The sequence below is a fragment of the Mesocricetus auratus genome, unplaced genomic scaffold (genome assembly GCF_017639785.1).
Source record: "Mesocricetus auratus isolate SY011 unplaced genomic scaffold, BCM_Maur_2.0 Super-Scaffold_100676, whole genome shotgun sequence".
In the NCBI taxonomy this organism is placed as follows: Eukaryota; Metazoa; Chordata; class Mammalia; order Rodentia; family Cricetidae; genus Mesocricetus; species Mesocricetus auratus.
This window is the reverse complement of record NW_024429266.1, coordinates 54,050,050-54,076,404: the sequence shown is the minus strand read 5'-3', so window position 1 is coordinate 54,076,404 and position 26,355 is coordinate 54,050,050. Positions and strand designations below refer to the sequence as shown.

The 26,355-nt window shown below is 49.0% G+C and overlaps 1 protein-coding gene across 10 annotated transcripts in view; it reads right to left on the bottom strand.

Annotated features, from left to right (window-relative positions):
• Nav1 (neuron navigator 1) overlaps positions 1-26,355 on the bottom strand; it is a 243,256-nt gene that overhangs the window by 77,100 nt on the left and 139,801 nt on the right. For all 10 annotated transcript variants that reach the window (XM_040739017.1, XM_040739016.1, XM_040739023.1 and 7 more), the window contains 2 exons: positions 23,378-23,480; positions 18,856-19,221 (listed from right to left, as the gene is read on the bottom strand). In XM_040739017.1, the coding sequence (XP_040594951.1) occupies positions 18,856-19,221; positions 23,378-23,480 (469 nt within the window). The remainder of the gene's footprint in view (positions 1-18,855; positions 19,222-23,377; positions 23,481-26,355) is intronic.

Sequence of the window (26,355 nt, the reverse complement as noted above, 5' to 3'; positions counted from 1 at the left end):
GCCCCCCCATCCTGAGGGTCCCTGACAGGTGTCTGGACCCAGGCCTGAGTTCCTTGTGGACAATATCCCCTTTTCAGCAAAGACACCTAAGAGTTTCTGAGTGGTCCCAGTTGTGTCCCTGACAATAACTTCTAAGATTGACAGGCTTGGTTAGAATGGGGCAAGCGAAAGACACTGGCCAGGTAGTTTGGCATGCTTTGCGTTCTGAGGTCTCTTGTCTAAGAGTTTCTGGGGACTGGTGTCACCTATCTGGGGCCCGACCACATACCTGATTTCCTGGTGAGACCTTTGAGCAGACTGAGTCCCAGGGTAGACACACTTTGTCCTTGACCTGCCCGATTTCTTCCTTCTCACCAACTCTGAGGCCATAGAACTTCTCAAATGGAAAAATCCCTCCCCCTCCACAGGTCCTAGTGCGTCAGAGAACCCCCATCTGTGGGTGGTTGGGCACAGTGACTATTCCATAAGCTTGAACTAATCTAGTGGCAGCGTTATTTTCTTTTTTGTCATTTGTTTGTTTGAGACAGAGCCTCACTCTGCACATAGCTCATATTGGCCCAGAACTCATTTATATTGCATAGGCTGGCCTTGAATTTGTGAGTCTCCTACCAGGATTACAAATGTGTGTGCTACTAGGTACAGCAGCTGGTAGTATCTTGGCAGTGACGGGCATAGAATGGAGTGATTTAAAAAAGCAAGAGAAAGAATTGCACGAATTCTTTCCTGGTTGGCTAGAGAAAGGATTTGGGGAAAAGGACTCAGCAAGTGAGCCCTTCTTCCCACACTGTGGTAGAATTGGTAGGGAATTTTCTGGCTACATCCCTAATCCTGCTTCAAAGACCTACCCCATATCTCCCAAAGACTCCCAAATCTTGATGGATTCACTTGTTTTTGTTTGACCTTGAGAGAAATATCTAGAAAGACAATTTCCAGATTGTTTTCTTAAACAGCCTACAGTTCTAAGGCCAGGTGTCTAACACTCCATGTTCTTTAGATCATTCTCAGCCTGGAGGACTCAAAGATCGACCTAAGGAAATCTGCCCACAGGTGCTGGCAGGATGATGTCAGTCCTAGCTCAGGGATCACCAGTGAATTTCTTGGCCTGTTGGCTATGTCTGAGGTCTTTCATAGTTCTTGGCATGAGCTTTCCTTCTTGCCTCGTGGCTCATCCAGCCTCTAGGCCCTTCCTGGATGTGGTACCAGGGAGCCTGAACCAGATCTAACTCAGAGATCAGGGCTGAAAAGACCTGAAAGGTCACTGTGCCCAGTCACAGGCCCTCCTACAGATGAGGCCATAAAGGATACATGACATGCATGGTATTCCTATGCAAACGCAAGTTTCTTGGTTCCTAGACTAGGGTTCATCCAGACAGTGGTATCACTTCTTGCCAGATCCCTCCGCAGGGCTAGCATAGGGCTCACATGGAAAGGTATGGAAGGTCGGTCTGTGGAACGGTTTGAATGCGGGCATTGAGAGTCAGCAGATGCGCAGTGGAGAGTTCCAAAGCCTGTCCCTACTCCCAGCTGAGCTTTCTCTAGGGTGGCAAATGCGCCAGCTGAAGGAAGGGTCCCTGCTCCCAGCTGTGTTATTGCTCAGTAAATATTTATATAACCTTTACCAAGACCGGCCTTTCCCACCACCCCTGCGCTGGGAACTGCAGAGAAGGAAACCTCAACAATCTTCCGTGGCGAGCTAGCACCGTCGTGGATCTTTCTTACCATCCCTGAGAGCAAGAGACAGGATGCCAGGGAGGGGAAAGGAAGGGCAGTGGGAGAGGTTGCTGCTCTAGCAAGTGCCTGATGAGCTAGGGGTGGGGTGGGGAGACGTGGGGGAGGATGTCACTGAGGAAATTCCAGTGTCTGTGAGCATGTCTGAGTGCCTTTATATGTCTGTACGTTTATCATCTCACTTAATCTCCAAAGCCCTCATTCTTCCGCCTCTACACCAGGTATGATGACCATCTGCTCTTGCCTGTATTATTGCAGAGGTCTCCTGTCACACTTCCTGGTTCTCCTAGAGTCACTGTGAGCTCACGGTAAATTACATCACCCCTTCCTTGAAGTCCTCCAAAGGCTTTCCCTCTCTCCAGAGACAGCCCTCATCATGGCACATCTGGCCCTAGCTGACTCCTGACCTCATTTCTGACCACTCTCTTCTCTGTTTACTTTGTGTCAGCCACACTGACCTCCTCCCGATTCCCTGAATGTATATCTACTCTTGCCTTGGGGCCTTTGCACATTCTCTTCCGTTTGTTGGAGCAAAGAAGGCTTTCCTGTTCACCCTATCTCGAAGGCCTGCACCCATTGCTCTATACTCAACCCTGCTCTTTCCATTATCGCGCAGCATCGTTTAGGGGTATGTCTTAATTTGTATGTGTCTGTTTGCCATTTCATTTTACATGAGTTTAAGACGGCCCATGTTTTTTCCTCCTGTATCTGCAGTCTGCCATGCAGCAGGTATTCTGTAAAGTATACACCAAACGTATAAACAAATACCATGATGTGGGCATCAGCGCCAAACTTCTTTTCAGAGCGAAGCAAAAACAGACAAGGTAACATCCCAGGTGGGTAGGAAGTAGCAAACTGAAAAGTGAATCATAGCAGTCAGGCTGTAGAATGTTCCATAGTATGTCACTCTGCTTCCCAAGAGAAGGAAACTAACCACAGGTGCTGGCAGAGGCATAAGAGACTGCGTAGCCACTGCCTCCCAGATAGCAATGGGGTCGTTGAGTGGGAGGCACACACGGAAGTGCTTTGCCCAGGCCAATTCCAGAAAACTGGACATCTGGGAAAAGTTCATTTCAGCCTGGGCTGGAACCACTGGCTATCCCCAAGGCCCTTCTTCCAAAGCTCATTATGGGTTGGAAAGGGAAATGACAGCCAGATGAACCCTGTCCCTCACCTAATGCAGTTCAGTGGAACATCAGTGGCCCTGGGAACACCTGCTGCTAACAGCCCTATGGCCATGTGTGGGTAGACAGCGCCATCCTGAACTGCCCATTGTCATCAGACTCACAGTGTCTGAGAATGAAGTCAAATAGGGCAGTGGAGGGACCCAGAGGTATTGAGGAAGCAGTGAGAAGAGGGGCTGAAATCGTGAACAGCAAGGATGGGTGGGAGCTAGGTCTCTGTCTGCAGGCTGGAGATGCCACACAAGGAGGGGAACTCAGACCCCTTGAATACAAACGACAAAGAAGAAGTGAGGGCTGGGAGATGCCACTTGTTTACCCTGTTGGATCAAGTACAAGGTCACTCGCTTCCTCTGGAAATCCCCCTCCTCTCTGCTTATGTGGCTGCTCTGTATAAACTTGTGCCTAGGTGGCCGTGCATCCTCCAGAGACCTTGCGCATGCCCTGCCTTTGTCTCTGGCCACCTCTCACAGAAGCTCAGATGGGCCTCCCACAGTGTCCACCTCTCCTCCCAACTCCTGGGTCCGCACAGAGCTCCGGCTCTGTCTGCGGCACATGCCCACATGGCACCATCTTCCACCTGCTCTCCCCACGAGCCTGTCCTGCATATTCCGTGAGGATCCCTCCATTTCTGACATAGCTACATGCTTTGGGTCTCTCTTTTCTACTTTGCTTTTCAAATCCAGACATTCATGCATCTTCTGGTGCTTGCTCCACTGTCACCAGGACAGTGAATCAAGAATAATTCAGTCGGGACTAGAGAGATGGCTCAGCAGTTAAGAGCACTGACTGCTCTTCCAGAGGACCTGAGTTCAATTCCCGGCACCCCACATGGCAGTTCATAACTGTCTGTAGCTCCAAGATCTGACGCCCTCACACAGATATATGTATATGTATATATAGGCAAAATACCAATGCACATAAAATAAAATAATTTTTAAAAAAGAAGAAGAATTCTATCTTCAGACCTCTTTGGGGAATCCTCCTGCAGAGAGCTTGGTGGGTATGCCTCCTTCTTGGTCTGCTGGCCTTTCTTCAGCTGCAGTGAATGGCCCTTTGCTGTCTGACCAAAGACATCTGATAGCCCAGAGGCCTGAGCTGGCCCCTCAGGAATATCCTGGGACAGTTTGGTCTTTGAGCTAGAGTCAAACAAGGACGTGCATTCAGAGGCTTGGGTTGCTCATTTGCTGTTGGCCCAGAGCTCCCAGCTGTGGCCACTTTGTGGCTCCCCAAAGTGAGGAAGATGGAGAGGTTGCTTAGGGGCATTCCAGTAGGGGTCTCTAGCAATGGCTCTCTGGGCATTCAGCAGCATGTGAGAACCCAAGCTGTGGACAGGAAGAGACAGGGTGTCTGTGTTTGGGAAGCTGCTACCCTCGTGGCAGGCATGTGATCTCTCCTCCACCATGCTCTCAGGTTTTAGGGAAACAAGATACACATAGCAAGGCAGTGATAGACTGGAAAGGGTGTCAGGCCTGGGCTTTGCTGGGACTCTCCCACCTTGAAGTTATGGAATCCCATCATCCAGTTAGGCTGAGTTCCATTTCTTAGCTTGTAAATCAAGATAAAGAATATCTAATTTGTATTGTTGAGATTAAATGAGATAATTCCACGTTAGTGTTTTATGAGCTGCTCCTTTACAGTTGTCAAGGAATCATACAAGCACAAACCACTATAGTACAAATTTTGCACATGAGGCTCGAACAACCGAGAGTCAGACAACAATCATACTGTAATGGGATAAATTAGGAAAAGCTCCCTGATGAGAAGCATTTGGAAAAGATGAGTATGACAACCAAGCATCATCACCTAGGCAGGAAAATTCTATTTCAAAATGGGCCTCTATCGCTCTGGATTTCTAAACAGGCAAACAAGAGAAGCACCTTGAGCACCTACTGCATACTGAGTACCTTTCATATACTGAGCATCTACTGCATGCCACATACTATAAATATATATATATTACATATATATTCCTTCCAACAACAATCCTAGTCCCATATTATTATTTATACTTAGCATAAACAGCTTTCCTGAAGCCTCGGAGACAGTATCTGACCCAGCCTATCACACTTCCAAGCTTGTGCTCTTTTGGTGACGACAGTTTGCATGAAACTTCCAGGCACATACAAGCTCAGCTGACTTATCACAAAACATATGGATTGTGGAGAAAAGGAGGGGTTGACAGTTAAAGAGGAGAGACGAATGGGCAGGGAGACAGGTGGGCAGGGCTGGTAGAGAAAAGCCATGCCCATCTCAACAGCTTTCCTTAACGCCTATCCTCCCTGACTGTCAGTCAAATGGCATGTCATCCCACTAAGTGAAAACTCCAGCAGCTCAATTGTAGGTTACTAGGGCACCCAAAGGAGGGGCCACTCCCTAGTCTGCCTCAGTTGCCATGGTAACTAGCATGCATCCAGCAGCCCCTCTGGAATACCTGGCTTACTCCGGGTTTTAAGAGAAGTACAAGATACACACTAAGTCTATAGACAGAGAATGGTCCACTGTTGTGCTTTGAGAATGAATAGAATTTTGAGAGCCTAGGACTCTCAGACTAGCCTCTTCCATCACAGCAGCCCTGGAATCTGATTCTACACACACCTTGCTTCTCTTATTTTCTTACTTTCCTTTTACGGTGTTCGTGTCTCTCTGCTTCCCTCTCCTCAGTCTCATCAGGCACCTAAGTCTGTGACCCAGCCACAACGGGCTAAAAGTGCCATTCAATCCACTAGGAACTGCTGCATTCAATAATGAGTGGGAGCTGAAAAATAAATAACCAAGCTTCTTTGACCCCAGAAATCTCCAATCCTCAGGTGCCCACAACAATAGCCTGTGCATGCCCTACCTTCTTCCTTGTGCCCATGCCATCCCTGCCCCAGATCTGCTCATCTGGAGGTCCCACCTGTATGGTCCAGTGTGTCATCTAAGATGGGGACATGTGCTGGAAAATCTTCAGTAACAGTGTTAAGAGACCAGCCTGGTCTACAAGAGCTAATTCCAGAACAACCTCCAAGACCACAGAGAAACCCTGCCTCGAAAAACAAAACAAAACAAAAAAAAGTAAGACTTTAAAGGTGTAACACTAGACCATGACAGCATAGATTCACAGTTAGTTACAGTGGGGGCAGGTTCCCGATAAACATGAATTAATCCCCCTCTCTCATGTATGTTCTCCTGACCTTCCACTTTCCCCCAAAGAGGGTCCTGAGCAGACTAGCCACTCAGTCTTGGACTCCCATCTTCCAGAAGTGTAAGAAATAAATTTCTGTTCTTCATAAATGACCTCTTTGTGGTATTGTGTTATAGCAGCACACAGGGAGCTAAGACACCAGCCCCAGCCACTCTTTGTGCAATGTTTGAGCATGGGACAGCAAGTCCAACGAGCCAGGTCATGAAGGGGAAAAGGTCACTGTGAACCTGTGCACAATTGGCTTAGTTTTGTAAATTTATTTTATTTGTAACTGTGTGTGTGTGTGAGTGTGTGTGTGTGTGTTTGTGTGTACATGTGGTGCACATGTCCTCTGAGGCCAGAAGAAGATGTTAGAATCCCTGGAGCTGGAGTTATAGATGGTTGTGAGTCACCCTAATGTGAATGCTGGAAGAGTGGCAGGTACCCAGCCATTGAGCCATCTCTCCATTCCTACAATTAACTTAGTTCTGTGCACAGCTACATGCTGTACTCATGACTCAGATCCCAAGCCACATGTGGGCACCATTTGGCCAAGGAGAACATTGCACGCACAAGTGAAAAGGGTCAGAATAAGTCCATATTGCTTAGCAAATAAATTCCTCTTCTTCCCAGAGAAGATTAGAAACACCATTTTCAGCATAGAGGCAAACATACACTTGTAAATACAGTTACTGTTATTTAGAATGTATATGTGACAGCTTAGGTCTGTCAATGTATTGATGTCTGGTCACCAGATGGCTAGTGATGGCTAGCATGCATCGAGTCCATACGATATCTAAAGTAGACATGGCCACACATTTAATTCTCACATCATATGAGATAGAGGTCCACAGTTTCCAGCTGTGGTACCAAAAGGGGAGGCAGGGCATGCCTCTAACCTCACCTGGCTGGAGGAGGAAGAGGCAGGATGCAACCCAGCAGTCTGGCTGTGTGCCTTTAGCCACTCTGCTGCTCTGGCATCTGTGGTATCCCTGTGTTAATAAGCCTGCTCTCAAAAGCCTGTCTAATTAACTGCATGCTGGGCACACCAAAGGGATGTCAAGACAGCACTAAAAAGCAAGGAGACCACTCCAAAAGAGAAGTAAAGCCGAAATCCAATGTATCATCTACCAAGTTTAAGTAATTCTATTTCAGCTTGGGTTTTGTGGGATGTCCCTGTAACCTCAGGACTTAGAGATGGGAGGCAGGATGATTAAGAGTTTAAGGATACATGGCTTGTTTGGTAAAGTTCTCGTCGAATGGGTATGAGGACCTGGGTTTAGATCCCCAGAATCCACGTAAAAAAGTCAGGTGTGGCACTAAGGATCCTTAAAGCCAGCACCAGGGCCCACTGACCCCAGTCTAGCTCAATCAGTGAGCTGCAGTTTTGGGAAAGACCTTGTTTCAAAACAAACAAACAGGGGGCTGGAGAGATGGCTCAGAGGTTAAGAGCACTGACTGCTCTTCCAGAGGTTATGAGTTCAATTCCCAGCAACCACATGGTGGCTCACAACCATCTACAATTCAATCTGGTGTATATGTAATAAATAAATCTTAAAAAAAGAACAAACAAATAAATAAGGTGGTGTGGATGCACATTCACACAAACACACATTCAGTGTATATATACAGAGTTCAAAGGCTTACTGGGCTACACAGTGGGGCCAATCAGGGCAACATAATGAGCCCTCTGGAAGAATAGCCAGCCAGTGCTCCTAACTGCAGAGCCACCTCTCTAGCCCCTTGTTTTTGTTTTAGACAGGGTTTCTCTGTGTAGCCCTGGCTATCCTGGAAGTCACTCTGTAGACCAGGCTGGCCTCAGACTCAAAGACCGGCCTGCCTCTGCCTCCCAAGTGCTGGGATTAAAGGTGTGCACTACTAGCCTGGCTAAAAATCTTTTTGTGTTGTCTTTTATTTTGAGGCAGGGTCTAGCCTTGGCTAGCCTGGAACTCATTATGTAGATCAGGTTGGCCTTGAACTCACAAAGATCCACCTACCTCTGCCTCCTGAGTACTGGGATTAAAGGTGTGCACCATTACACCCTGCTTTAGTTTTGTTTTTATAAATGAATGAACTAAGACTCAGAGGGGCTAGATGACTTAGTACCACACATCAAACTAGAGATGCTTAGGCTTGAACCCCAGATTCTAAAATTAGGCCACTGCTCCCTCCCACACAGAGATTCATCAGCCTAGGTGGTGTATACCGGTCTGTTCACCAGCACTGCCACTGTTTGCTGCCCATTATCTACTTCAACGGCACTTCCTTTCGTTTCTTGTAAATCCAGAAATTAGCCAATCTACCATCTATTTATCCATCCATTTATTCATTTATTTAGTTCTAGGGTAGTATGGTTTCAACGCAAAATGTTCCCCATAGGCTCCTGTGTTGGAACACTTGATCCCCAGCACTGTTTTGGAAGCTTGTGGAACCTTTAAGAGGTGGAGCCTTGTTGGAGGAAGGATGTCACTGGGGGTGGGGCTTGACATTTTATAGTTGGGCCCACTTCCTGTCTGTTCTCTGCTTCCTGACAGTGGATGTAGTTTGATCAACCAGCTCACACTCCTGTCACCTTGCTGTGATAGACTGTGAGCCTAGGTAAACCTTCTTTAAATTGCTTCTCTGGTATTTGACCACAGTGATGGGAAGAGTACATGGGATAGAACCCAGGGTGAGGCCTACTAGGCAAGGGCTCTACGCCTGAGCTACATCCCTAGCCCTTACCTACCATTTAAAGCCGGAGTCCCTTCAGGGGAGAAACTGACTTTTCTTCCTGCACTGAACCTTGGTTCCTCCCCATGTGTCCGTCCCCCCACCCAATGTGTTCATGGGCCAGTGATAGATCTGGTCTAGCTGCCCACCAGTGGGATGCCTAGAGACTAGCCAGGAAACAGAAGGCAACAGCAGAAGAAGATTCAGGACACTCCTCCCTGCCCAGCCACACTCATCACGCTCTCCTTGGGAAAACTGTGCAAACCCAGTCCCATGCAGAGTTCTTGTCCCTGGCAGAGCTGGGTGGGCATCTTAGGGCCTGGCAGTCAGGTGTGGGCTAAGCTGGAGAGCGTGGATGGGGCTCTTAGGAGACAGGGGTGGGAGGCTGGGTTGAGACTGGAGGTGGCTCTTTAAGACTTGAGTTCAGTGCCTCTGGGATAAAGAGCCAGTCTGGGAGAAGGCAAGGGCCCACAGTTTATTTTATTTGACATTTTTCAACGCCAGGATACTTTAGAGCCAAAGAGGAAACGAATCCCATCTGTTGCTGAGCCCCCAAGCACAGTTCAAGAGGACAGGCGAGGGAGAAGAAGGAGGGGCTGGGGGGGGGGAGCAAGAAGCACCCAGCCACACACAGAGCACGGACACCACCTGGAAGAGACAGGGTGTGGCAGTTGCCACAATCCCTCTGTGTTTACCCACAGCTCCCTCAAGATGGAGCCAGCTGATGCTGTCTGCTGCTCTGTGGCCCTTGGCGTCGGCTGTGCTACGGCAGTCCAGCCCACGCTGCACACCTCTACGCACTGCGGGCAGCACCCCCCTGGAGTTGTGGGGTTTGGAAGGCCTATAGCTCATCTGGCCTGCCACTTCCCGTCCATGACTGCCACAGAGTTCCAACACAGTCTGCCCTGACACAGACAGACATGGAGACACAAGTCGGAACCACATCTGGGGTGGGATGGGGGTGGGGTGGGTGAGGGTACTCTGAGTTCCTGACTCTCTGAAATGCTCGTCTCGGCTCCAGCACCTGAGTCTGGTTCTGGCCTCAACTCCTTCCTGCTTGTCTCTGGACGTCTGGAATGGATGGGGAGGACAGATGGCTGGGAGCCTTATCTTCTTACTTAGATTAAATTCCAGACCCCACTATTTTTAGAAAAACAAATTCCTTTTGTCTTTTCAAGGGGTAAAAATGTCCCAAGCTGTCATCTATGACAGTCTGCAGTGCTATGGGTTGAATATCGCCCTGCAGGACTGCTTCTGGTGTTAAACGGGTGATCAGCATAGGTGCCAACTTTTAAATGGCTTGATGACAACTTGAGAACTTCCATGGGAGGGTCATCAGGACTTGAGGGGTCTGGAAAACTGGTTCATTTTAGAAAGTACTGACATTAGGTGGGGACTTTTTTTTCTTTTTGTCTAGAGAACAGCTGAGCAATCATTAGTTACATGCTGACATACTCAGATGAGGAGTTACATTTATTTCAGTTCTCCTAGATGATAACATTAGAATTAACCAGCAGGAATTATTATGAAACAGAGTCTGGCTGCATAGTAAGAACTTTGCCACAGAACTTGATATCGTGTAAAAGGGAATGAGGCCCCTGCCACTGTGCCTGTGCAAGCCACTGTGCCTGTGCAAGCCAAGGCTGCACGAGGCTGTCAGGCTACTATAGACATATTTGTACAAGATGAGAAGATCTTCAAACTATGGGGAGAACTTTTAGAAAAGTGTGTTTTCCTGGGGCAGTAGTGATGCTCTGGGTAGGCCAGGAAGCTTAGTTTTTTTTTTTTTTAATCAGCTATAAAACTCTTAGAAGAAAACACAGGAGAAAAGCTATATGCCATCGCATTTATCAGTGACTTTTTGGATGTGGTGCCCAAAGCACAGGCAACAAAGATAAAAAAAAATCAGATAAACTGGACTTCTTCATAGTGAAAAACTAGCAGATGTTGTGTCCTTGGAGCTCCAGCTACTAAGGAGACTGAGGGAGGAGGATTGCTTGAAGCCAGGACTTCAAAACCAGACTAGAAAACATAGATGCCTCAACACACACACACACAGACACACACACACACTCACACACAGACACACACACAGACATACACACAGACACACACACTCACACACACACTCACACACAGACACACACACAGACATACACACACTCACACAGACACACACACAGACATATACACACACAGACACACACAGACACACACAGACACACACACTCACACACATAGACACACACACAGACATACACACACACAGACACACACACACACAGATACACACACACTCACACTGAACCAGGGTTGGTGCAGTAAACCTGCGGTTCCAGTACTTGAGTAGCTGAGGTGTGAGGAACTTGAGTTTGAGGCCAGTCTGGGCTATTTAGTAAGCTATTTTTGTGTCTGTACATCAAAGGACACTATCGATAACGAGGAACCCCACAGAATGGTAGAAAATATTTACAAATCATATAGGTGATAAAGGATTACTACCCAGAATATATAAAGAACTCCTGAAGCAAAAAAATAGACATTTCTACAAAGATCTCCAAATGGTCAATAATCACTTAAAGACACTCAACACCACTGGTCATTAGGGAAGTACAAACCAAAGCCATAATGGGACATTGCCTCCCCTTTATTAGAAAGGTTATTATTTAAAAAAGAAGAAAACAGGCTGGAGAGATGGCTCAGAGGTGAAGAGCACTGACTGCTCTTCCAGAGGTCCTGAGTTCAATTCCCAGCAACCACATGGTGGCTCACAACCATCCATAATGAGATCTGGTGCCCTCTTCTGGTGTGCAGACATACATGAGGCAAGATGCTGTATTCATAATAAATAAATAAATCTTTAAAAAAAAGAAGAAAACAGAAAATACTGGTTGAGGATGTGGAGAGAAAGTCTTACATGATGGTGATGGGAATGAAAACTAGGGCATGTGTCATGGAGAACAGCATGTTGGTTCCTCAAACAGTTAGAAATAGTATAGACCTGCCCCATGGTCCTGCATCCCCATGATTGGGTATACTGAAGATACAACTTTGTCCACACATTTATGATAGAACAATTAATAATGGCCAGGGCCAGAATCAGCCTGTGTGTCCACTGATGGATGAATGATAAAGAAAATGTGGTATACATCCATGAAGAAATGTTATTCAACACAAAGAGAATGAAATTCTGCCACGTGCAGTCACGTGGATGAATATGGAGAACTCTGGGCTAACTGCAGCCAGTCATGCACAGAAAGTTCACGTTCATGTACCACTCACATGTGGAAGCTGAAAAGTGGGTCTCACTAGGAGCGAGCAGAGTGGTGGCTGCCGGAGCCAGGGAGTGTATGAGGTTGGGGGGAGGGATTAAGGCTGACAAGCACAGAAGTACAGTAACCTTTAAAGATAGTTTGTTTTATCCTTAGTTGTGTGTGTGTGTGTGTGTGTGTGTGTGTTGTACATACACATGAGTGCAGGTGCCCTAGGAGGCCAGAGGCATGGAATGCCTCTGAAGCTGGAGTTACAGGCGTAAGTCACCTAACAGGGGTTCTAGAAGTCAAACTCCGGTCCTCTGCAAGAGCAGCATACAGTCTTTTTTAAAAAATATATTTAATTTTTGTGGTTGGTTTTTAAAAAGATTTTACTTATTATGTATACAGTGTTCTGTCTGCATGTATGCGTGCAGGCCAGAAGAGACCACCAGATCTCACTACAACTGGTTGTGAGCTGGGAATTGAACTCAGGACCTCTGGAAGAGCAGCTAGTGCTCTTAACCACTGAGCCATCTCTCCAGCCCCAAGAGCAGCATGTAGTCTTAACCAGTGAGCCATGTCTCCAGCCCCAAGAGTAATTTTTTAATATTCTACAGCATTACCAAAATAAGAGAAATAACTTTCAGTTTTCTGTGGTTGGCAGAAATTAATTGTATGTTTCAAAATAACTGGTAGAGAGTATTTTTAATGTTCCAACACAAAGAAATGATGTCCTATTGATGGATATGTCAATTACTTGATCTGACCATATTGTATACCTATAGTAAAATATGTACAACTATTTTCATCAAAGAAAGAAAAAACAAGCCAGGTGTGATAGTGCATGTCTATAATCTAGTACTTGGGAGGTGGAGGGAGGAGAATCAGAAATTCAAAGTCATTTTCAACTACATTGTGAATTCAAGGCCAGCCTGTGCTGAACTTAAACAACAACAAAAAATCACTAACTAACCCCCCAACCCAAACAAAACTAAAATCACTAACTAACCCCCCAACCCAAACAAAACTAAAATATATATTTGAAAAAACACAATGAAATCTTATTTACCATCCATTGGATTTTAAGTGTTCTGCAGATGTCATGTGTTGGAGGTCTGGGGGGCGGTAGACCCTTTAGGAGGCAGAACCTAGTGTAATGCGTTAGGTCATTGGGAGTGTGCCGTTAAAGGCTATGAGACATCGTTCTCATCCATGGGGCAGCTGGCTTCACCATGCCCTCCCGCCGTGATGTGCTGCATTGTCAAGGGCTTCAAAGCAACAGGGACAACCAATCATAGACTGAAATCTCCAAACTCTGACCCAAACAAAAACTTTCCTCTCAGGTATTTTGCTATAGTAACAGAAAGCCAACTAACGCAGTTAGCATGGCTAGTTTTCTTAAACCAGAAACTAACGAACAGTGATGTTTTGTGGCTGTAGAGCCTATGGCAGTGTAGAATGGTCCAGTCCCAGTGGAGTTTGTGCAGTGGTTCCTCAGACAGTACACAGAGTCACCGTACAGCCAGCCATTCTTCTCTACCTGTACGCCCCAAAGCTGAAGGCACTCAGCAGGTATATACACAGCATGTTCGTGGTAACATGGTTGCCAGTACCTAGCAGATGGCTAGAAAGACGAAAGGACAGACAAATGGAGTACACAATGTCCCACTGGAAGCTCCGCCTCAGACCCCCTTCCTCCCTCTCCAAACCCCACCCCTCAGAAAGCCTTCCCTGGAGCTGCTCAAGACCAAGCAAAGAGGGTATTTAAACTCTGGTCCATAGACCCGCCCATGTGATGTCTCTTCTTCCTTTCCCCGCCTCACTTCTGGGGGGCTTGAGCGCCTCACTCAGATTAAACCTGGTCTTATTAATTCAACTTGATCAGGCTTATTGCATCGGTGGAGAAACCTACTACCAGGCATCTGAAAATGCATATCACACACAGCCAGTGAACGCCATTCAGCCATAAAAAGGGAAATTCTGATACAATATGGATGAGCTTCTATGATATTATGCTAGGTAACATATACCACAGAAAAGACAGATACAGTGTAAGTCCATTTGCATGAGTTACCTAGAATAGTCCAATCCACAGAGATAAACTTGTAGTTGCCAGGGGCAAGAGGGAGGGAGGGAGGGAGGGAAGCCACTGTTGATGAGCATAGTTTCAGCTTGGTCACTTGAAATGTACTAGAGGTGAACGGTGGTGACCAGGGACAACAATGTGACCGTACTTAGTGCCACTCAACTGCATTTAAACATGGTTCTTCTGCTGCCACCTCCCCATCCGTTACCACCTGCGGCAGGTGAGAGAGTTGGTCATGAGAGTGGGAGAGTCAGCCCTGACGGTCACTGGGTGCAGTGCAGCACACAAGAGAATGGGCTCTGCGTCTTGTCTGGGCAGCACACTAGAGCTGGCCCTATGGTCGGGGACTGGGATGCAGGTAAGCTGGCCCTGAGGGTATGAGAACAGCAGAGCTGATCCTGCCTGCCCCCCATCTGCCGTGCAGAGGCATGCATGAGGGAAAGATACCCTCCCCCTCCACTCCTCGCTACCTATGGCACGTAAGAAAGCTGGCCCACAGTCATGGTCATGAGAGTAAGAGTACTAGCCCTGCCCCTCACTCGCTGCAGCACAAAGGAGAGCAGCACACCAGAGCTGACCCTGTTGTTGGTGCACAGGTGAGCCAGCTCGGAGGGCATGAGAGCAGGACAGCTGACACCCTGCCCCCCATGCCCCCTACAGCAATCGGGAGAGAGGGCTTTGCACCTCAACTGGGCAAAACAGTAGAGCTGGTGTGAGTGTGGGTGAGCCAGATCCAAGAGCCTGAGAGGAGAACTGGCCCAGCTCCTTGCTGCAGGCTGCATTAGATGACCTAGCTGAGGCAGTGGGGGAGAGCTCGCCTGGGTAGTGATGATGAGGGGAAGCTAGCAAGCTGATCAATTCGGCCACTACCCAGGCCCAGAACCAGGGCTATGAGGTAGCCCACCCCAGTATGATCTGTTGGAGGGAGCATGTGAAGGGAACAAACCTACAGATCCAAAACAGCAGGATCTCCATGACACAGGAAAAGACTAGGATGTCCAAGAGGAGCCCCAGTGAGAGCACATTATCTATCAGTTGTGTAGCAGAAGCCAGAGGCCTTGAGCCAAGGAACACTTGGAAGTAAAGATGAATGGACTAGAGCCGGGCGGTGGTGGCGCACGCCTTTAATCCCAGCACTCGGGAGGCAGAGGCAGGCGGATCTCTGTGAGTTCGAGGCTGGGCTGGACCGACAGCCTCCAAAACAATACAGAGAAACCCTGTCTCGTAAAAACCAAAAAAAACAAAAAAGATGAATGGACTAAAGGGTAAGCCGTGTGACTCAACAGGCCACACTACAGCTTCCACAAGATTCTTCTCTCTCTCTCTCTCTCTCTCTCTCTCTCTCTCTCTCTCTCTCTCTCTCTCTCTCTCTCTCAATCTTGTTTAGTTTTGGTTTTTCTTTTAAATTTCATTTTGCTTTGTAGGGGAGGTTGCAAGGGCAAGGGGCAGATGCCACGGATGGGGAGATAAGTGGGATCGGAACACCTGATGTGGAACCCACAAAGGCCCAATAAAAGTTAAAAGAATTAAAAAAAAATAGTTCTAGCCAGATGGTGGTGGCGCATGCCTTTAATCCCTCCACTTGGGAGACAAAAGCAGGCAGATCTCTGAGTTCAAGGCCACCTGGTCTACAGAGTGAGTTCCAGGATAGCCATGTCTACACAGAAAACAAAACAAAGCAAAACAAAAAACAAAAACAACAACCCATCTTGATAAACAAAACAAGTGAACAACAAAACAACACAAAATGTTCTTCTAAAATTGTGCCTCTTCTGTATACTTCACGAATTTCAGGCTTAGTTTTGAGCCTGTGACCCCTTTGGCAGTGGTGTCAGAGCCTTTCCCAGCCTACTGCACCCAAATGTTGGAAGAATAAACATCTTCAGTTTGCTGAGTGATAAGCCAGGAAGCCACCTGCAGCTCGGTAGGGCCAGGAGAGCCGAGCTCAACACAGCTTGACAAGAAGCAGCGAGAGGACAGTCCCCATGGGATAACTGACCGAGGGTGAGAGTTACTGTCTTCCATCGTGGCTCACATGGACAGTGTCACCCAAGGGGAAGGCAGAAAGAGGCTCGGCAGCCAGCTGCACTGCTCAGGTGGCCCAGCCCTGGAGATGCCTGGGAAGCAGAAGTCTGATGGGTGGACAGGAAGGGCCCAACCCATCTTATAAACGAAAAAACGATTTTCTTAGGAAAGTGACTTTAAAAACAAACAAGCCAACTTGTACGGGTGTTTTGCCTGCATACATTTCTGTGCATCACATGCACTCCTGGTCTGGAGGCGAGAATAGGGCATCAGATCCCCTGGGTCTGGAGTTACTGGTGGGAGTGAGCTGCAATGTGGGTGCTGGGAACTGAACCCAGGTCCTCTGGAAGAGCAGCCAGTGCTCTTAACCACCAAGCCATCTCTCCAGCTCATTTTATAAATGACAGAGATCTAGCTGAGAACCACAATGGGGATGGAAGCTGAGGAAGGGCAGCTTAGGTCTGCAGGGTTACCTGAGGATTTTCTGGAATCCAGCATATCCTGCTTTAACATAACAGCACAAATGCAGTCTGGCCACACTTAACTGAGCAGACGCAGTGTGCGCTAAAGTCACTGGGCATTATGATCTTCAACGCTTCGGTTCCCTCCTAAGCACATTTAGGATGGCCTTCCGGTTATGGCCCTGGACAGGTACTCATAGACAGAGAACGCTTAAAACTAGGGCCAAAGTTACCACCGATGGACAAGTGATCATAAAAGACACATATGAAATGACATAGCAAACTAACATTGCAAGTTATACTCTCATCTACTTTGTGAATACTGTCATGTCAGCCATTTATCATGTATTCTCCATGAGGACTCCCGGCTTCCCTGGCTTCCTAGCTGTGAGGTGAGCAGAGAGGATGAGGTCTCATTCATGACTCTCTTGGGACTTTGTTTGGACTTAACTCAATCAAGGGCATACACATTACCCAGAGGAGAGAGGAGAAAAGGTGGGCGCTAAATGCTGTCCATCAGTCTGGGACTCCGACAACAGCAGTCCTAACAGCTAACACAGTGAGCAATGACACTGAGCCAGGAATTATACTGAGCCTTTTACATATACTAACCCCTTTGCTCTTCATAGCGGGCCATAGATTGCATTCAGCAGGGAGACAGATTAAAATATAGAGGGTAACTAAGTAACTCAAGCTCAGACAGCTAGTTAATGCTAGAAGTCCTACTACTTCCTCAGATGGGGTCTCTCCGTGCAGGGGTCCTGTGCCTTCCTATACTTTGGGGTTGTAAGAATGCTGCTAGATCTGGGAGCTCCCTGATCTAGCCGGTCTTGGAATTCCCTAGCACAGAGGTGGCCACAGCCCTGAGCTCTCAACCCCATAGGCTTTGTGCTTCTCTCTGCCCTATGGGCTGGCACATCTGGGGACAGGGACCTGATACTTCCACACAGGCACCTCCCAGGGCATATGGCCTGTTTGGAGCAGCGTTTCTACCACCTTGGCTCTCCTTTCTCCCCATGAGGGGCTGTGACCACAGCAACAGCTGGGGCCTGAATACAGCGTGACTTCTCCTATCCCAGCTCCAGGCTGGCGGATCTGAGCATGAGGTCGGGCTGCCCCTGGGATCTGCCAGGCAGTAAACAAGCCATTCATGCGTCAGTTGTTTTGCTCAAGAGCAGCCTCATCAGCTGGACAGACCCTGGTCAGACCTGCCAAGTTTATCCCCATGGGTGGGCTGCGGGCTGGGAGTGGTGGATGGCCTGGAACTCAGCTCAGCCTTTTCCAAGAGGCTATGCCCTTGGAGCTGCAGGGTTTTGTTAGGGGCGGCAAACTCTGGCAGCGTGATTTTAGGGGCCCGAGAGACAGGGAAAGGGCTGCTGCTGCTGTGTGGGGGTATTTTAGGAGTGGAGACCCCAGACAACCATGAAGGGAAAATGGAAGTGGCGGTCTGCTGAGAGACACCCCAGAGAAGTTTCCAGAACCATGCAGCTCTCTGGCCTCAGGGCTTGAAAAAGTTGGTCAGAATGCCCGGAACCCCATCAGTTCAAATTCCTCCTGGTCTCTTTTCACTTCCAAGACAGCCATGTCTGTCCAAGTTGTCTCCCCAAGTCTACCCTGCTTTTTATGGCAGAAAAGATAAACTGAGGGTCCGGGGAGGGGGGTTGTCCCAGAGCAGGAAAGAAGGTTTACTAGACTGGGGAAGGGAGTAGGATGTGGCATTATGGGTAGCAGACTTGCAGAGGCAGAAACCCAAGGATATAAACCACGGGCTGAGGTGAGGAGGCCAGGGAACCCAGGCAGAGGGAGTAGAGACACACCTCCACTCTGTCTGGTCTGGACTTTCATTCAAAAGTTGCTTTCTCTTAGCGGGAGGAGGGAGGTGACATTCTCAGCCTCTTTTTAAGGCAACTGCAGTCTACCCCGTTTGCAGAAGAGCTGGGCCTCCAAAAGAGTTGGTCCAGACTTTTTGGAGGACAGGCTCAGGGAGGAGAATAAGGGCATACCTTTACGGATCAATGAGCTCCTCTGTTGTCAGCTGTGCCCACCATACCCTCTAGAATAAGCCACATCTGATTGCAGATGCAGTCACAGTTTGCACCATCGCCCTCTGCAGACCGCTTTTGTCACAGCACAGCAAACGCAAGCTGAGTTCCACTCTGCTTTTAAGGCATTCCTTTCCACCATTCTTTCTGCTGCTCTCCCAGGCCTCCCTCACCAGCTGTCCAAGGGCCCCTGTGCTTACCCTGTTGTGATGTCGTCATCCTCCGTCATCGTCTTGCCCATGAGGTCACTGTCACTCATGTAGCCGGACTTGAGATCCACCTCATCAGAGTCCAGGGACTCCACCAACTCCAGGCGGGAGATGTGGCTGAGCTTGCTAGGGCTCCGCATAGGCATCGTGTGGGAGTAGTGTGCCCGTTCCCCGTGCATGTACCAGGCTGGTGGACCCTCGGAGCGGCAGCTCCCCCCAACAGAGGGTGCATCGCCAGCCTGCAGCCGGGGACTGGACTGGCCATAGCGCCAGGAGAGAGGAGAGGAGCGGTTGGAGAGGCTGGATACACTTCGAGGGTTGGCATCATCGCTGTCATAACAAGTCATCTCCAGGGAGCTGGGGAGAAAGCAGATGGCATGCATTTAGTCCTCAGCCCAGCCGCTCTGTGCCCTGTCCCCTCATTGGGATGCCCCTCTGTGGGGGCTGCTAAGTGTATGTTCCTTGGTTATAGGGTATCTCAGACTGTCCGAGGGACAATGGGCCTATGTAGCCAAGACAGAACTCCCATACACTCCTAAGAGCCTATGCTGTGAGTATGGCTAGTGTTTAATACTGTGTTGTGTGTGTGTGTGTGTGTGTGTGTGTGTGCGCGCGTGTGTGTGTGTGTGTGTGTGTGTGTGTGTGATGTTTTTTGATGGTCCAAATGGCCCAAAGAAATAAACTAATCTTGCTGGTCCACTGCTTCCTTGTCAGTGAGATGGGATAATGCCTACTCTATGTAACGTTTGTAGAGTTGGGAGGGCTGCAGCCATACAGACCTGACTGGGCCTGGCATGTGGAAGATGTTCACCCAACCAGAAAGAGCCAGGGAGGCCTAGTGGGTCAGGAAGAGTGGAGGCTACTGATGACCAGAGCTCAGAAGGCCTCGACTATTCACTGTTGAGGGTATGGCCGTCACCTCTGTCAGTCAGTGAGCAAAGGCTCAGCTGATTCCTGGGTAGTACCAGATCTATGAAAACCTAAAATCAGATGTGGAAGGTATGAGGCAAGCTTGGGGAACCTGAGATATGGAGCAGGCCCCAGGGAGATTGGTTCTGGCTATAGGCCTGGGCATCAGGGGAGGAAGCAGGGCCTCCTCAGGGAATAGACATGGCCTTCACTGGTAAAGGAGAGGGCCCGGTGAACGTACAACACCATCCAGGGGCCCAAAGGCTTCAGGCCACTGGGTCAGGACAAGGAAGCCACAGGCAAGCTACTACCAGAAGATCTGAGGCTAGAAACCCTGGGGCCTTCCCTCATACAGGGTCAGAGAGGAAATATGTCTGAGATCTGGTGAGAATGGTTATCAGGGCTTTGGTTCAGGCTAGGATTGATAAGTTCATGCAGTCCAGCAATGGCGTCACTCCAAATTACTTTTGACCCTTCACTATCATGTGGTTTGACTAAAGTCAGACAGGGTTAAATCAATGGCATGAGCTACGTAGGCTACTGAAGCTGCGTCATCTGAGACAAGCCATGGCTAAACAAGAGGTACACAAAGCAGAAGAATCTTTGATCTGTGACCACATCCCTTTCACAGCCACTTCAGGGTTGGGATGGGAGGTAGACATTGATTTATTATTATTATTATTTATAAAGTGCTTAGAAAAAGGAAAACCCATTTGGTCTCTATTGAGTCTGAGAAAATGTCCTTTCTGTTCCCCAGAAAAATTAGAGGGGTCAGTGGTCCTGAAAAACAGCAGCACAATCAGTGGCCTCGAGTACTCCAAGGAGTACAATATCCCAGGAGGCCTACTCTATCTTTCCCTCTGGGCCCATCGGTCCTAGCTAGCATCCTTTGTACTTCTGCATCAGCTTCTAGTGACTGTGGAACTCGACACCATCTCTTGGGGGAAAAGCCATGGTCATGGTGTGACTCAGACTCAATGCTCACCCCATCCATAGACTCGCACTTCACAGACCCGGGATGGCTGTGCTGACTGCAGCAGGAATCATCTCACCACAGAGGAGGGTCAAGGCCTCATGCAATAAGTGCTTAATAAGAATGAGCTACCCATGAAATGATGATTGGCAGTGATGACGGAGGAGGAGGAAGAGGAGGAGGAGGAGGAGGAGGAGGAGGAGGAGGAGGAGGAGAGGAGAGGGTGGATATGCTGCAGCAGCAGACCATGGGGAGAGCATGGAGGTATCCAAGGCAGCATCTGGTGTGGGCAGTTGGCGTCCACCTCGGTAGCAAGCACATGAGGAAGCGGGGTCTCTGGTCTAACCTTCTGTGTTACTCTCTCAACATAAAATGCCTCTTCCCCTATTTTGAGGCTCTATTTTTTTTAAAGCATCAAAAGCCATCTCTAGATCTCAGTGGAAAAGGTTTCTAGCTCAGAGCTGATCTCCTGGCCTCCAGCCGGTGCCCAGCTCTAGGCCGGCCTCCCTGGGGAGGTCAGTTTTGCTTCCTCTCCAGCCACAGTCCCTACCCCAGACTCCCCTCATTGAAGGAAGCATACCTACAGAAATAGAGGAAGCTAGTTTCCAAAAAGGAACTGAGTCTAAGTCACCCTGTGGATTCAAGGGTGACAGCAACCTTGGCAGATGCCCCCCCCCTGCACCCTGAGGTCATCGGGGGAAAAACTATGTTTTTTCTGTAGGTTGGTACCCCCACGCTGTATGGACACACAGCTGTCCCCAGAAGCCTGTGGGTCCAACAGGTGCATCTACTCCCAGGTCTTCCTAGATTGATGACTATATTATCACTCATGTTAAAAAGCAACAGAGCCATAAAAAAAGTCAGGACTCTGGTGTCTGGACCAGAACTAAGATAAACCAAACCAAAGGCTAAGAGAAAGGGAAGTGACCCCTAGTCTGTGGTAAACAGAAACACAGGCTCTTGCTGGTACTTTCTTTTCCATGAAAGGAGAGAGGTGCCAGAGACCCCAGGGCACTTGTTTCAACCACAGCGTTAAGGGAAGGCTTTAGGCTACCCTTCCCCATCCAAGCGGAATCTTCCCTACTTCCCTGGAGCCTCAGGGCAGGCAAAGGGTATCAGAAGCCTAGAGCGCCGCCTCTGCCCTGCTTCTGTGGGTGAGTCATTTGGGGTGTGGCTCTTAAGCAACTCAGCAATTCTTGACTTCTTTGGCAAGATTCTGGCGGGTGACTTGGCCCTGAGAGATGTTCCAGAAACTTCCCTGGACAAGGGGTGGTGGGGAGGAGAGATGTTGAAGATTTAATCTATAGGTGGCAAAACTGCTGGGTCATCCAGCTGAGTGGGAGCCCCGCTCCACCTGGGTCCCTGCTTAGGGCCTTTGGAATGGGACAGAGACTGTTCTGGGTCTCCTGAAGCCACATTGACCACTTTTCCCCAGACTCCCTTGATTACCTCCTGTTTAGTCATCTGGGAGATGCTTAGATGTCTGGGAATGAAAGCCTGGCTTTTCAAGGCAGGGATATGAATGGGGATGTGGGAGGCAGCAGGAAGTAAGAGGAGAAAAGTCTCTACAAGAGGACCCAGGGCTGATGGATGAAAGCCGCTAAGACGAGGATCAGCTGCAGTCATGGGATCAGCTGCAGTCATGGGATCAGCTGCAGTCATGGGATCAGCTGCAGTCATGGGACTCCCGCCTAGACCGAAATGCCTGACAAGCAGGTCTTGATGCTCCTCTGACAGACCATGCCCAGAGCTATCAAAAGTCCTTTCCCCATTAACTCTATGTCCCAGCGTTGCCGTTAGTTTTCCAGCACAGAGGGGAACCTACCTCCAGTTCAACTGAGGAGGCTTCGGCCCCTAATACCCAGGCCTCCAAGTCCATGCCTCATGATTTCCTAATCTTGGCTGCCTAGTCACCTCCCTCCTCAGAACTTAGCTGGGCCCTCTGTCCCCCTTAGGGCTGACAGTATGAGCTCATCTGAGCAGCTCAGGGAAGCCCAGAGGAACCGAATGGGAAATTCTGACTCACAGGGGCTGGGGCTAGAATGTTGCTCTAGGGGAAAGGGCTGTGGGAGAGGTGTGTACCCTACAGGCTTGGAAGCTTCTGTAAGGGCTGGGGGACAAGAAGCTTGGGGCTGATTTTGTGGGTGATGGTATGTAGACTCTGCCAGGTACTTGGCCCTCCTTCAGGAGTGATGGAAGTAGCCAAAGGCACTGAAGGGCCTAGGTGTTGGGAGGATCTGGGTTTTAGCATCCCAGAAGCATGGGACCTGGGAAGTGGGAGTGTGTTTAGTAAGCAAAGCCCTCTTGACAGATAAGGAGACTAAGGCCCAAGGAGAGAACAGGTATGACAGACCACACACCTGGACTTCCCAGTCATTTTCACAATGAATTGCAAGAGTGAAATCCCACGCTCAGGCATAAGCAGAGGCAAGACTGCACGGGGCTTCTGCTGAGGTGTCGGACTCCTCTTTCCCCACAGCACTGACAATGTGGGGATCCAAACATCTGTGGTCACTGGGGCCAAGGCCATCTGGTCAACCTGGGATGCTTATGTGGCGATGTGGAGTGACCCTGAGGCCTTGCCCTCCAGACCCAGGGAGAAGACGTCACTAAGGGCAGCTCAAGCTTTACCTGTGCGTCACCTGGGAGCCTCGAAGGCTGGACATGGTTTCTTCCAGGTTCTGTCGAAGATCCAGAACATTCTGTACTGTCCTCTTTCTCTGTGACTCCGGATCTGGCAAGGAGAGCAAAAGGAGCTGGTGAATGAGGAGGGACTTCCTGAAGGGAACTGGGGGCCAGAGAAGAGGAGCCAGATCATATCTTCCCGAAGCTAGGCCCTGGGGTCAGTCACCTGCTTCTTCTGTTCCCCAAAGATGACCAGCGGAGCAGATACAGCTAAAGGCCTCCATATATGCCCCAGGCTGACTGAAGTCCCAACCCCAAAAAGGGCTGCAGACAGACCACTGCACTCCCCCACCCTCTCTCTGAGTGACCGTCACTACCTCTGACTTTGGTTTTGGGAAGCTCTTCTCACAGCAGAGGCAGAGGTCACAGGCAAGGTTTCCCGAGGTGGAGTGAAATGGAACACTCCCCTGAAACCTCCTTTGTAGCACTCTGCTGGTATGTACTAAAGGCCCTTAGAAGAGGGGACACTCTGATGGGCAGTGCTTGGCTGTTTCCATGGTATAAATATTCCTACGTGGCCGGTTTCACTTCATCAGCATGTCACTGGCCATTATTCTAAGCGTGTGGAGTGGGTCTGTAGGGGTCCAGGAGGCAACGCCTCCTAAAGGTGAGGTGGCTGCTGGGAGCTGGAGACGAACAGTCATTTTCTGGACACTTCATATCCTATTCAAGAGTTGGATTCCAAGCTGTGGAAGAAGCATGGGTGCGGCCAGAATCTGGACCACTTTGCTCTTCCTTGGTTTCCGGGCAGGATGACGTTAGCCTGGACCGATGAGAGCCTCTGCCCATAAACAAAACTTCATCCTTTCTCCTATCTAGGATGGAAATAGCATCCAAATGATGCAACCCAAAGAACCTTCCTCTCCCTTCTATTGACTTAGCAAAAAAAGAAACTTTATCAAATACCCACTTGGGACTAGGTGTGATGGCACGAAACTTTGATCCCAGCACTTATGAGGCAGAGACTGGTAGACATCTCTGAGTTTGAGGCTAGCCTGGTCTACATAGTAATTTCTAGGTCAGCTAAGGCTACATAGTGAAGTCCTATTTCAAAAAAGAAAGACAACACAAAACCCAAACAAACCCCAAAATGAATAAAAATGAAACAGCAAAGACACCAACAGAACTTGGTACCAGGCACTGTGCTAGGCCCTGCCCCACGGTTTACCTTTCAAATTAGCATCTAAGTCACAGCCACTGAACAGAACCCAGCTTTCCCAATCTTCCTCAAAAGGGAATCTTCCGCAGTCAGTGACAGAAAGATGACAGTGGGACAAGCCCTCTCCTCCCTCCCTCAACCCTTCAGGCCTTCTGGGCAAGCCAACCTCAGCCCCCCTCCCAGCCCCAGCCTCTCTCCACCCACAGACTCAGCGGGAGAGCAAGCTCCTTTTGGCTGCCAAAGAGAACATTTCCGAATCCCATAAGAGGTATTTTTTTTCTCAAGATGGAGCTCAGGCTGGCTGGCTGTCACTGGATGCCTGGCCAAGAGAGGCTGGGTGGGGTGGCAGGGCCATGCTGTACGGCTCTCCCCAGAGCCTCTGGGGCACCTTCTCGTAGGACCAGCTCCAAACCTGGCTCCGGCCATCTCTGTGTCCCTCCCTTGGTGTCTTGCCCCCATCCCCCAGCTTCTCACGGCCAGCCCCATGTACACAGCACTCCATGATAGTGCCAAGGAACAAGGACAAATAGCAGGCCTCCATGTCAATGGTCCGCGCTCTCTCCATAGCCCTGGCGTCATTTCTCTGCCTGCCAGTGCCTGTTTGTCCTGGCAAGTGTCACCTTGTGAGCTGCTCCAGGGCTTTAACTGGTGTCTTGGCATGGGACGCAGGGTCAGTGAGTTTGCACCTATATATTTTAACATTTAATCCTCAAGTATCTATGTGGGAACCTAGAACAGAATGCCAAGGAATGGGTTTACCGGGAGGGCGATGCTTTCTACGGTTTTGACAGAAGGTGACTGAAAGTTATGCGGGGACTTCTGGGCGTGCCCAGACCTTTGCACACACCATCCAGTTGAATGCTTACAACATTTCTGGGAGATCTATACTATCGTCCCATTTTACAGATGAGAACGCTGACACTTTGAGAGATCAAATAAATTACTTGAGGCCCGCACAACTAACAGGTAGCACAGGGTAGAGTGAGGGTCTGAAAGAAACTCACTTCTTTTGATAAAAGACAGGGCATGCCTGTGTCAGCAGTGTCACGCACAGTGACTGTATACCCTAGCATTTAATGATATCTAAAGAGTTAATCAGTGCAATTATCATTTTAAAGTGTGTGTGTGTGTGTGTGTGTGTAGTGGTTGGATGCTGTGACATTAAAAAGAAAGTCCTCTCTCTTTAAGGAAAAATGTTGAAGCCGTAGTCAGTCAACTTCATTCCTAATTCTCGGGGCCTCGGTGAACAGCAGGGCATGATGGGAACGAGAACCCAGAACTGTGGTAGTGACAGAGAACCACGTATCAGCTCTTGATGTGCCAGTCATGGTGCCCTCTTGCCCCATCTCCTCAAATCCCTCCACTCCAGCCCCTAAATGTTTCCATATTAACAGAGTAGAGTAGGGCAGAGTCCAAAAAAACCAGAGGCATCGAGGTCCTTGAAATGGCTCAACCCAGCCCTGTGTGTCGCAGAGAAGGTAGGATGCCAAGGTGCAGGAGCACAACCAGCTGGAGACGACAGAGGCCAAGAATTATCTGCAGCCCCCAGGGTGGGGAGGTGAGGAGGTCAGGACACACTAGAACTAATGGGGATGTCTGGATCTGTTCAGCATCTGGCTGGGACAGTCCCGAAGAGGCTACACCCTAGAACTCCTTGGTGCCTCAGCAGTGTCGCCTGGTGGCCATCTAGGGTGCGCCACCTTGTGTTTTCACAGTGCATTCTCTCTCTCTCTCTCTCTCTCTCTCTCTCTCTCTCTCTCTCTCT